The sequence below is a fragment of the Delphinapterus leucas genome, chromosome 2 (genome assembly GCF_059928025.1).
Source record: "Delphinapterus leucas isolate spDelLeu-1000000601 "Yukka" chromosome 2, BTC_Dleu_Yukka2, whole genome shotgun sequence".
Taxonomy (NCBI): Eukaryota; Metazoa; Chordata; class Mammalia; order Artiodactyla; family Monodontidae; genus Delphinapterus; species Delphinapterus leucas.
The window spans coordinates 44449705-44461920 of NC_143130.1; the positions used below are offsets into that span (position 1 = coordinate 44449705).

The following is a 12216-nucleotide window of genomic DNA, read 5'->3' on the forward strand; positions in this document are numbered from 1 at the left end:
ACCTTTAAAGCTGGGCAGCAAGGTTACTACCAAGGCGTTATGTGAAGATTCATCCCTGGAGCCAGTACAGATCAGGCAGAATCCCACGGGGCACACTCATTCCAAGCACCACTGCCAGGCCAGCACTTCTCCAAACTGCATTTATACCTAATGCTCACAAAAGGGTGTTAGGGAGCAGAAAGAGAGAGGGAGAGGTGGAGAGACCAATGAGAAAGGAGAAGAAGATGAGGGGGAAAAAAAAGGGAAAAGAGACACAGAAGTCCAGGTAGAGACACAGATAAAAGAGAGAAAGGCAGGAGTGGATGCAGATAGAAAAAGGGACAAGGGCCCATGGATGGACCTAGAGATTATCATACTAAGTGAAATGAGTCAGAAAGAGAAAGACAGATACCATATGAGATCACTTATATGCAGAATCTAAAATATGACACAAATGCTATAGCACAGGGAACTCGACTCAATACTCTGTAATGACCTATATGGGAAAAGAATCTAAAAAAAAGTGGATATATGTATAACTGATTCATTTTGCTGTACAGCAGAAACTAACACAACACTGTAAATCAACGATAGTCCAATAAAAATTTTAAAAATAAATAAACTAGACATAACTTGGCTTACAAATAAAATAAAATAAAATATGAAACAAAAACAGACTCACGGATATAGAGAACAGACTTGTGGTTACCAAGGAGGAGGGGCATTGGGGGAGGGATGGGCTGGGAGTTTGGGGTTAGTAGATGCAGATTATTACATATAGGATGGATAAACAATAAGGTCCTACTGTATTACACAGGGAACTCTATTCAATATCCTGGGATAAACGATAATGCAAAGGAATAAATAAAAGAATGTATATATGTGTATAACTGAGTCACTCTGTTGTACACCAGAAATGAACACATTGTAAATCAACTATACTTCAATAAAGAAATAAATTTTTTTTTAAAAAAAGGGACAGGGGCAAAGGACCATGTCTTATTTTTATTAATTAGAGAAAAAATTGCCTGCAATAGAAGCATTATTTATTAATCAAAGTCTTATTAAGTTTTGGTAATAAAAAGCTAAATGTTTTTGTGCAGGATAAAGCATAAAAGGGCAAAGATTTCAATACAGGAAAATTTAGTGTTTGCACATGCATAGGTAGAGAGAGGGGAACTGATACAGTAAAAGTATGGAATCTGGATTAGACCATTCTAGCCCACATCCATACAAAAAGGACCCTTGAATGAGCAATGACTTTAATTTTTAGGATTCTAAATTTCGGAAATAATTGGAAAAGAGGCCTAGGACTTCCAAGGCTTTATTTTGCATGCTGTTCCTCAGAAAAGGAAAGAGATGAGAGCTGTCTTTTGGTTCGTTTCTCTCTGTCCGCCATCTACCTTTCCTACATTGGCTTCTCATGCAATAGCTACTTGATGGAAGAAAGGGCTGAGACAAAATAACAAAATTGTTCTAATGCAACCTGGTGCTCTTTCCCTTTCTTTCTGTTGTTATGGTGGGCAGCTCCAAGGCTCCCAGATCCCTCAGCCCTGCTCTCCCTGTTACTGGTGAGGATTTCATCCCACCACCCACTACGTCATAGGGCCTTGTTGACCTAAGATTCACAAGCCCACCCATGTTTACTGCCCCCAAGGTAGTAGATATGTCCTTCTGGCTCTATTTTAACTGGAGAATGTTCTCCTTTTGTAATGCAATTATAGAGATATACTAAAATGGCCAACTTTTATACTGATATCAAGGCCAGAATAATCACCAGCTAAAAAGAGTTTGCTTTCAGGAGATAAAGGTTCACATAAATATTCCCAGATATCAGTGCCAGATGGTGAGGCCTTGAATTTTAGACAGAAACTGACTTCCTGCATTTAGGTTCAGTGGACACAAACTCATCTGGGATGTAAACTGACAGACATTCAATGTCAAGTCCTACTTATACATGAAGGCATTTGAAGGCAACTAGAGAATTCCATGACACTCATCTCCCCCACAGCAACCCCAGCCTAAGTGCAGTGGTACCATCCATACCCAGACCTTACATGCCACACAATACTTTGGGGTTAGGCTGGTAGAACAAAGATGGCAACTGCTCCTCCCCAAATCCATGGAAGACTTTGCTATTTAAACACAGCACTCTTGAACCTTCTTACATTGTTTGTGGAAACTGGTGCAGCCACTGTGGAAAACAGTATGGAGGTTTCTCAAGAAGCTAAAAATAGAACTACCATATGACCCAGCTATTCCACTCCTGGTATATATCCAAAAAGAAAAAAAAGACATTAATTCAAAAAGATACATGCATCCCAATGTTCATAGCAGCATTATTTATGATTGCCAAGATATGGAAGCAACCTAAGTGTCCATCAACAGATGAATGGATAAAGAAGATGTGGTATATACATATACAATGGAATACTATGCAGCCATAAAAAAGAATGAATATTTGCCATTTGCAGCAACTTGTATGGACTTGGAGGGCATTATGCTAAATGAATAAGTCAGACAGAGAAAGACAAATACTGTATGCTATCACTTATATGTGGAATCTAAAAAAAAAATACAACCAACTAGTGAATATAAAAACAAAGAAGCAGACTCACAGATATAGAGAACAAACTAGTGGTTACCAGTAGGGAGAGGGAAGTGGGGAGGGGCAGTATAGGGGTATGAGATTAAGAGGTACAAACTTTTAGGTATAAAATAATCTACAGAGATATATTTTACAACACAGGGAATATAGCCAATATTTCATAATAACTATAAATGGAGTATAACCTTTAAAAATTGTGACTCACTATATTGTATACCTGTGACTTGTATAATACTGTACATCACCTATACTTCAATAAAAAATAAATTTAAAAAAGAAAAAACAGCCCTCTTGCCTGCTGAGCTCAAATATGATCTCAGAATCCTTCTACCCACACATGGGAGCTGGCACTTGTAATGGAAATTTCTGCTGTCCTTGTTCTAAGATCCTCTAGATCTCGAGAACCTGCTCCCTCCCAAGTAACTTCTGCATGTTCATAAAGACTTTCTGCCATCGTATTCTTACTTCATGTGAACCCACAGGAATGACACCAGTGCTGGGGAATTTAAGATCAATTATGCAAGAAGAGCATTTCTATGAAATACCAATAAAGGTATTTGGGAGGGATCATCTGAAACCCTGAATGAGTGTCAGCTGATGTGTGGTCAAATATGCAACAATGATTCTCAGAAGGAGGCAATTTTGACATCCCAAGGGACAATTAGCAGTGTCTAAAGACAAATCTTAGTCATTACAACTGGCAATGTCACCTGGTGAGAAAAGGCCAGGGATGCTGCTAAACATTCCAAAATGCACAGGACAGGCCTCAACAACTAAGAATTAACCAGTTCACAATGCAAGGGTGTTAAGCTTGAGAAACCCTGATAGACATGAAGGCTGAGTATTTAGTGGTAGAAAGAAGAGAAGTTCTCATCCAGCTCTCTTGTGTTAGGATGAACCTGAGACTCAGGCAAAAGTCTATGTGGACAGCTCAGCAGAATTAGCAAATAACCCTATACATCCTTCTAATGCAACAATAAAACTTGTTTTATATGTGGAGGATGGCAGGCTATCATTTCCCTGACAGTCTATTTGTATAGTTAAACAGAGATTAGAACTAATATCATTGGTTCTATGCATGGGTCGTTGGATTCAGTAGTAGAGGGCGGTATTGCCTTTTTTATACATGTAGATATTATAAATCATTCATTCACTTAAACATTTAGTACACAAATATTTATTTTAGGCTTTTTATTGTGCTGATGCAAGTAATACAACAATCAGCAAAGATGACCCTTGCCCTCAAAAGTTTGCAATCTGCTGGGAGAGATGGGCAACAGCAAATTCAATGCAGCGTAATCAATGTTGTGTTGGGAGAGCCTATGGGAGCATAGAGGAGGGGCATCCAGCCTGGTCTTGGTAGCCAGGGAAAGTGTTTTCAGAGGGAATGAGGTCTGAGCTGAGCTCTGGAGGGAGAGCAGAAGTTAGAAACTCTAAAACTGAGCCCCTAGTGCAGTGTACTCCATTTGCTAAGCACAACTAGCACGTTGGAAACCCAGTTAATGCTCTAAGCCTGAATCAGACAGCATTTGCACTGGCTCTTGGTTCCTCCTGGGCCCATGCATCATGTTTTACACAGAAATAGTTAATAACTGTCATGTGACTACATTCAGATTTTTACACCTGGTGTATCAGGACACTCAGCTCTGAGCTTCAGGGGTGTGTGTGTATGGGTAGAAAAATAAGTCAGCCTTTCTCAGCTAGTGTAAACAGCTCTTTGCAGGAAACTGCTCTCAGCAGGAAGCCACTTTCTCATCACTTTAGCAAAGCTAGATTGTAACTAATTTTTTTTGTATTTTTATTGGAATATAGTTGATTTACAATGTTGTGTTAGTTTCAGGTGTACAGCAAAGTGAATCAGTTACACATATACATATATCCAATCTATTTTTTAGATTCTTTTCCCATATAGGTCATTACAGATTATTGAGTTCCCTGTGCTATACAGTAGGTCCTTATTAGTTATCTATTTTATGTATAGTAGTATGTATATGTCAATCCCAATCTCCCAATTTATCCCTCCCCAACCCTTTCGCTGCTGGTAACCATAAGTTTGTCTTCTACATCTGTGACTCTATATCACTTTTGTGAATAAGTTCGCTTGCACCGTTTAACTAATTTTTAAATCAGGCACCCCAATTCTCTACCATCTCCGGCCCAAGTACATCTTTCAAATCTTTTAATCACACAATACCTTGCCTAACTCATCGGTTCTTTCCATAGATCAAAGAAGTAGAAATGAAGAATAAGTAATTAACAGATGACCAGATCTCTTCCCTAGCTTCCCCGTCAGTAATCTCCCGAACAGACTGTATGACCAAACTGCATGAACAAGGTAACATCTTAGAGAAAGATCACCAGAAGTCTACAAGCCTGCACACAGTGAGGGATGGTGATGATTCTGACCCCCTATCTCAGTGACTAACTGAGATTACTTCCCTCCTTCCCTTTAAAAGTATCCTGGACGAATCTTCAGAGGTGGTTTTGGGGGTAGGCTGAGTGTACCATCTCCCCAGATTGCCAGCATCCTGATTAAAGGCATCTTTCCTTTCTACCAACATTTGCAAGTGTGTAATTGATTTTGTAAGCAGCAAGCAGCGGGACCCCCACACCCTGCATTTGATAACACTAGCAGGGCTCTGTCCCCATGAAACATCAGGCCTCTACTGCCAAAGCTGGGCAGGGAGGATACAGGAGAAAGCTACTTTCCTAAGGCACAGCACTCGCCGGCTGGCTTATCCAGCCATTCTCAGCATCTTTACTTCCTGCAATCCAAGAACTTCCTCACCTTGTTTCCTCAAACACCTGGTGTTATATAATCAGGTGAGCAGACAGAGTGAGCAGGTAACTAATGAAAACCCAGATGCCAAACCTGAGTCAAGTTCAGTATGGAGAATGAACCGTTCTCTCCCCATAACCCGCAGGTAACACTTTCTCTCCCCCTCCTATCTCGAGGGCTTCCTAACACCCCTCACTCTTCACTCCCCCAACCTGCTCTAACCACCTTCACTCTCCCTGCAGGTCAGGCAGCTATGGATAGACTTGTATACTGTATCAAGTTCCAACAAACCAAATGAATTCAAGCTTCAATTATTTTTTCAGTCTAAAAACGGAAGCACTATGTGATGTGACTCTTTCTCTGCACTTAGAGTTGACAGAGATACATGGTTGGGGGAGAAGGTGTTTTGATTTTTATTTATTTATTTGTAAGTTTTATTAAAGTTCACCTATTACCCACATGCCTCGTGCTCCCTATAGAGAAACAAATATCACAATTGAAGCAGCTGGTTTCCAAGATGCCAAATTAAAATAGATGAAGAGGTAAGGAGGGGAAAAAAATAAAAACATTAAGCTGAAACTTCTTCACTCCCAAGTGCATGGTGCCTTCTACTATATTGCACACATGAAATTGACTCCCAATGTAATTAGACCAGAGCTACAAGGCAAACACACAAAAAAATTCTCAAATTATTCAGACTCCCAGAGCTATTCTTTTGCAATCACTCAAGTAACTGAGAAAAGAGCCAATTTTTTAATATAAATTTGTTATCAGCGTCTACACTGTCCAAGCGATTCCAACACCCCATCTGCCCAAGAATATAGTCACTAGCTGAGTTGTGAATCAAAGGCAAGAATCATGCTTCCCACCCACTGTCATAAACTTTTCTTCCATAGGACAATCCCACTGGAACCTGCAGTTTATTCCAGCAGTCCTTAAAAGCTGCTGGTCCAATTAGAAGCAGCTGGAGAGTTCCTCGGGTCTGCAGTAGACAACATACTCCAGTTAGAGTCAATTGTCTTGGCAGCATTATGAATGGCACCTCCACAGAGGGAGAGGTTAACTCTCTCTTTGCAGCCCCGAGTTAGAGCAGCCGTAATATCCTCCATCTCACCCCAAAGATCCAGGAATGGCTCTATTGCCTTCCAGGTTGAAAATGAGCCATGGAGACAGAAGAGCATCTTTCACTGAACTCAGAGGGGAAAGAAATAACCACGTTTCAAAAGGGGCACTTACTGGATTTCAGCAATGCTGCCAGAACTTCAGTGGCTGCCCTGGGGAAAGAGAAAGAAAAGTGGAAAAGTCAATGTTCAATGGTCTTTTTGTCAGCCCATGGATCCCATAGCTGGCCGTCTCATTGCTGCCACCTAACTGCCCCATTATTAACCAGGTAGCAGGCATTCCATTGATTCTACTGTTGACCATTAAAGGGGCACAAATGTAGAAATCACGCTGAGTGAATTGTCTGTCTTGCAAATGGGTCTCAAGAGTCCTTTCCTCTGCTGAAAGGGAGTCCCTTCCTCTTGCCTCCCACCTTCCACCAACCTCCTCACGCTGTGCTCCTTCCAGCCAGAGCTCTGGCAGTCCCTTGATTTATACCTGGAAACCCTGGGGACTCTGGAGAACGGGTTGGGAGGGGGTGAGACTTGGAGGTTGAGTGGGTACAGCAGTGCACTGCAAACTTCTTGAAACACTCACGGCCCTGGGAACACACTAGAAAACACTCACACATTGGAAAGCGAAGCTGGTTCCTTAGGGTAAAAAATGGTTACATTGCATTTTCCTTCCAAATTCATTGTTTTCTTCCATGAAGGAATTTGACAGCCTTTGCAGTGAGGGGAGGCATAGAGAATGAAAATGCATTTGGCTCAGGTCTTAGTGACCCTTCAGTCTACTCCCTGAGCCTGGGAAGGTCACACAAAGACCCCCTTACAGGGCAGAGGAAAACTTCATGGCACTGAGGACACTGTGGGAGGGAGAATGTGTACTTTTTAAATTAAAGAATAGAAGTATTCTGCACAGCCCTACTAACTTATCCTTAAGGCCTGTTAAACAGTGATATGTCCCCAGCACCCTTCTGAGAACTGGGGGAACAGGCCAAAGAGGCTAGATCACCCTTCCAAGATTATACAGACATGTGAGCAGAACTGGGGCCCCAAACCCAGGAATCTCACTTCCCATCTTTGCTTCCTCCACATCCATTGTTCTCCAGAATCTCTCTCGGTACTTTCTTTGCCCTGGTCTCTGCCCAGTTGATAAGGGACAATTCTCTTTGCAATATATTATTTACTATTGAGCAACAGAGCTGACACTAAAATAATAATAATAATAACAAAGGAATGAATAAAAATAAACTAAAACAGAAAGTAGGCACTTGAAACCTTACTGCTTCCCATAACCCACGAGGGAATCCTGCAAAGCAGTGGCCTGAAACTCACTGATGCAAACCCGTGTCTGGGATGACCCCCAGCTCTGTGAGATCCAAACAACCTGCAGTCGTAAAGAAGGCAAGGCTAGTTTTCACCGATAGACTACATCATTTCTCCTTCCCAACCATGATTTCCTCTAATCAACTTTCAGCTTACTCAGCTATGCTCTTTTGTAACACGACATAGTGCTGTTGCAGGAAGGAGGACCTCTTCCAAGGCCCCGAGAAGGGGACCCCTTCTTGTCTAACACTTGGAAATGAATGTCCAAGGAGACAAAGTTGTCTCTTGCTGCGAGACAACTCATGCAAGTGGTTACCATCATGCCTGGCTAAGGCGGGCAGTTTTGGCCAACGGTTCCCTAACAGTGGGGCAACAGTGGATTTAAGAAAGGGCACTTTGAAGGTGCTGCTGGCAGCCCAAGCCAGTGTGGAAAATCCGTGAGCCACAGTGCAGAGGGCCTGGCTTGGGTTGGGACAAAATGAAAATCAGTACTTTGGGGAAAAGTAGAGTAGCCATATTGAGTTCATCAGAGGAGGTTAGCAGAGAAGAAGGAAACCACAGAAGCAGGAAAAGAAAGAATGGGGATGTCCCAAGCAAAATACTTAGCCAGGTCCTTAGATCACAGGTCAGGTCTTAGGGCAACTCTGCATTTCCGATTTGCGTGGCACATTTGTTTGGGCGAGTTCACCATGGAGGTAGGGCTCTGTTAGATAATAGTTTTATAAGGGATACACTGGTGGTGGGGAAGAACAGGCTGCAGGCAGGTCAGTTAGGAGGATCTGAGGTAACAGGGTCCCCAGCCAAAAGAGTGACGTAGAGGAAGAAGGAAGAGAGAGGGGTTAAAGGGTAGTTTAGAGTCTTGCTACTCAAAGCATGGGTCTCCCACCTGCAGCTTCATATTTCCCGAGAGCCAAACAGAAATGCAGACTCTCAAGCCCCATTTCTGGCCTGCTGAATCAGTACATTTATTCTAGCAGATAATTCATACGCATATTAACCTTTGAGAATAACTGGTTTAGAGGACAGTGTCAATCTGGCTCAGTTACTCTTTGATGTTGCGAGGAAGATTCAAGGTGACTCCCAGATCTCAACCCTCTAGAAGGCAGCTAATAGGATGATAACACAATAAATAAACATGAATCCAAACAGTGACATGATATAGCAGAAAATACATGGTAAGTGTCACATTAGCCAAAGATGGGAGAGAAGCAAGAAGAACTACAATCCTGCAGTCTGTGGAACAAAACCCACATTCACTGAAAGACAGACAAGATGAAAAGGCAGAGGGCTATGTATCAGATGAAGGAACAAGATAAAACCCCAGAAAAACAACTAAATGAAGTGGAGATAGGCAACCTTCCAGAAAAAGAATTCAGAATCATGATAGTGAAGATGATCCAGGACCTTGGAAAAAGAATGGAGGCAAAGACTGAGAAGATGCAAGAAATGTTTAACAAAGACCTAGAAGAATTAAAGGACAAACAAACAGAGATGAACAATACAATAACTGAAATGAAAAATACACTAGAAAGAATCAATAGCAGAATAACTGAGGCAGAAGAATGGATAAGTGACCTGGAAGACAGAATGGTGGAATTCACTGCCAAGGAACAGAATAAAGAAAAAAGAATGAAAAGAAATGAAGACAGCCTAAGAGACCTCTGGCTGTTAATGCAACAACATTCACATTATAGGGGTCCCAGAAGGAGAAGAGAGAGAGAAAGGACCCAAGAAAATATTTGAAGCGATTATCATCAAAAACTTCCCTAACACTGGAAAGGAAATAGCCACCCAAGTCCAGGAAGCACAGAGAGTCCCAGGAAGGATAAACCCAAGGAGAAACAGGCTGAGACACATAGTAATCAAATTGGCAAAATTAAAGACAAAGACAAATTATTGAAAGCAGCAAGGGAAAAACAGCAAATAACATACAAGAGAACTCCCATAAGATTAACAGCTGATTTCTCAGCAGAAACTCTGCAAGCCAAAAGGGAGTGACATGATATACTTAAAGTGATGAAAGGGAAGAACCTACAACCAAGATTACTCTACCCAGCAAGGATCTCATTCAGATTCGATGGAGAAATCAAAAGCTTTACAGGCAAGCAAAAGCTAAGAGAATTCAGCACCACTAAACCAGCTCTACAACAACTGCTAAAGGAACTTTTCTAAGTGGGAAACACAAGAGAAGAAAAGGACCTACAAAAACAAACCCAAAACAATTAAGAAAATGGTCATAGGAACACACATATCGATACTTACCTGAAACGTGAATGGATTAAATGCTCCACTAAAAGACACAGGCTTGGGCTTCCCTGGTGGCGCAGTGGTTGAGAGTCCACCTGCCGATGCAGGGGACACAGGTTCATGCCCCAGTCTGGGAAGATCCCACATGCCACGGAGCGACTAGGCCCGTGAGCCATGGCTGCTGAGCCTGCACGTCTGGAGCCTGTGCTCCACAACGGGAGAGGCCACAGCAGTGAGAGGCCTGCATACCGCAAAAAAAAAAAGACACAGTCTTGCTGAATGGTTACAAAAATAAGACCTATATATGTGGTGTCTAGAAGAGACCCACTTTAGACCGAGGGACACATACAGACTGAAGTGAGGGGATGGAAAAGATATTCCATGAAAATGGAAATGAAAAGAAAGCTGGAGTAGCAATACTCATATCAGGTAAAAGAGACTTTAAAATAAAGAATGTTACAAGAGACAAGGAAGGACACTACATAATGATCAAGGGACCAATCCAAGAAGAAGATATAACAATTATAAATATATATGCACCCAACATAGGAACACCTCAATTCATAAGGCAACTGCTAAAAGCTATAAAAGAGGAAATTGACAGTAACACAATAATAGTGGGGGACTTTAAGACCTCACTTACACCAATGGACAGATCAGCCAAACAGAAAATTAATAAGGAAACACAAGCTTTAAATGACACAATAGACCAGATAGATTTAATTGATATTTATAGGACATTCCATCCAAAAACAGCAGACTACACTTTCTTCTCAAGTGCACACGGAACATTCTCCAGGATAGATCACATCTTGGGTCACGAATCAAGCCTCAGTAAATTTAAGAAAATTGAAATCATATCAAGCATCTTTTCTGACCGAAATGCTATGAGATTAGAAACGAATTACAGGGGAAAAAACATAAAAAACACAAACACATGGAGGCTAAACAATATGTTACTAAATAACCAAGAGATCACTGAAGAAATCAGAGGAAATCAAACAATACGTAGAGACAAATGACAATGAAAACATGATGATCCAAAACCTATGGGATGCAGCAAAAACAGTTCTAAGAGGGAAGTTTATAGCTATACAAGCCTACCTCAAGAAACGGGAGAAATCTCAAATAAGCAATCTAACCTTACACCAAAAGGAACTAGAGAAAGAAGAACAAACAAAACCCAAAGTTAGCAGAAGGAAAGAAATCATAAAGATCAGAGCAGGAGTAAATGAAATAGAAACAAAGAAAACAATAGCAAAGATCAATAAAACTAAAAGCTGGTTCTTTGAGAAGATAAAAAAAATCAATGAACAATTAGCCAGACTCATCAAGAAAAAGAGGGAGAGGGCTCAAATCAATAAAATTAGAAATGAAAAAGGAGAAGTTACAACAGACACTGCAGAAATACAAAGCATCCTAAGAGACTACTACAAGCAAGTCTATGCCAATAAAATGGACAACCTGGAAGAAATGGACAAATTCTTAGAGAGGTAAAACCTTTCAAGACTGAACCAGGAAGAAACAGAAAATATGAACAGACCAATCACAAGTAATGAAATTAAAACTGTGATTAAAAATCTTCCAACAAATAAAAGTCCAGGACCAGATGGCTTCACAGGTGAATTCTATTAAACATTTAGAGAAGAGCTAACACCCATCCTTCCCAAACTCTGCCACAAAATTGCAGAGGAAGGAACGCTCCCAAACTCATTCTATGAGGCCACCATCACCCTGATACCAAAACCAGACAAAGATACTACAAAAAAAGAAAATTACAGACCAATATCACTGATGAATATACATGCAAAAATCCTCAACAAAATACTAGCAAACAGAATCCAACAACACATTAAAAGGATCACACACCATGATCAAGTGGCATTTATCCCAGAGATACAAAGATTCTTCAATATATGCAAATCAATCAATGTGATACACCTTATTAACAAATTGAAGAATAAAAACCATATGATCATCTCAATAGATGTAGAAAAAGCTTTTGATAAAATTCACCACCCATTTCTGATAAAAACTCTCCAGAAAGTGGGCATGGAGGGAACCTACCTCAACATAATAAAGGCCATATACGACAAACCCACAGCAAACATCATTCTTAATGGTGAAAAACTGAAAGCATTTCTTGTAAGATCAGGAACAAGACAAGGATGTCC

General features: G+C 40.9%; 1 protein-coding gene across 1 annotated transcript in view; it reads right to left on the reverse strand.

Moving 5' to 3' along the window:
- Positions 1-12216, reverse strand: part of LOC111169336 (AGBL carboxypeptidase 1) — a 199354-nt gene that overhangs the window by 51291 nt on the left and 135847 nt on the right. The window contains exon 5 of the mRNA XM_089906228.1: positions 6603-6640. Within this exon, the coding sequence (XP_089762354.1) occupies positions 6603-6640 (38 nt within the window). The remainder of the gene's footprint in view (positions 1-6602; positions 6641-12216) is intronic.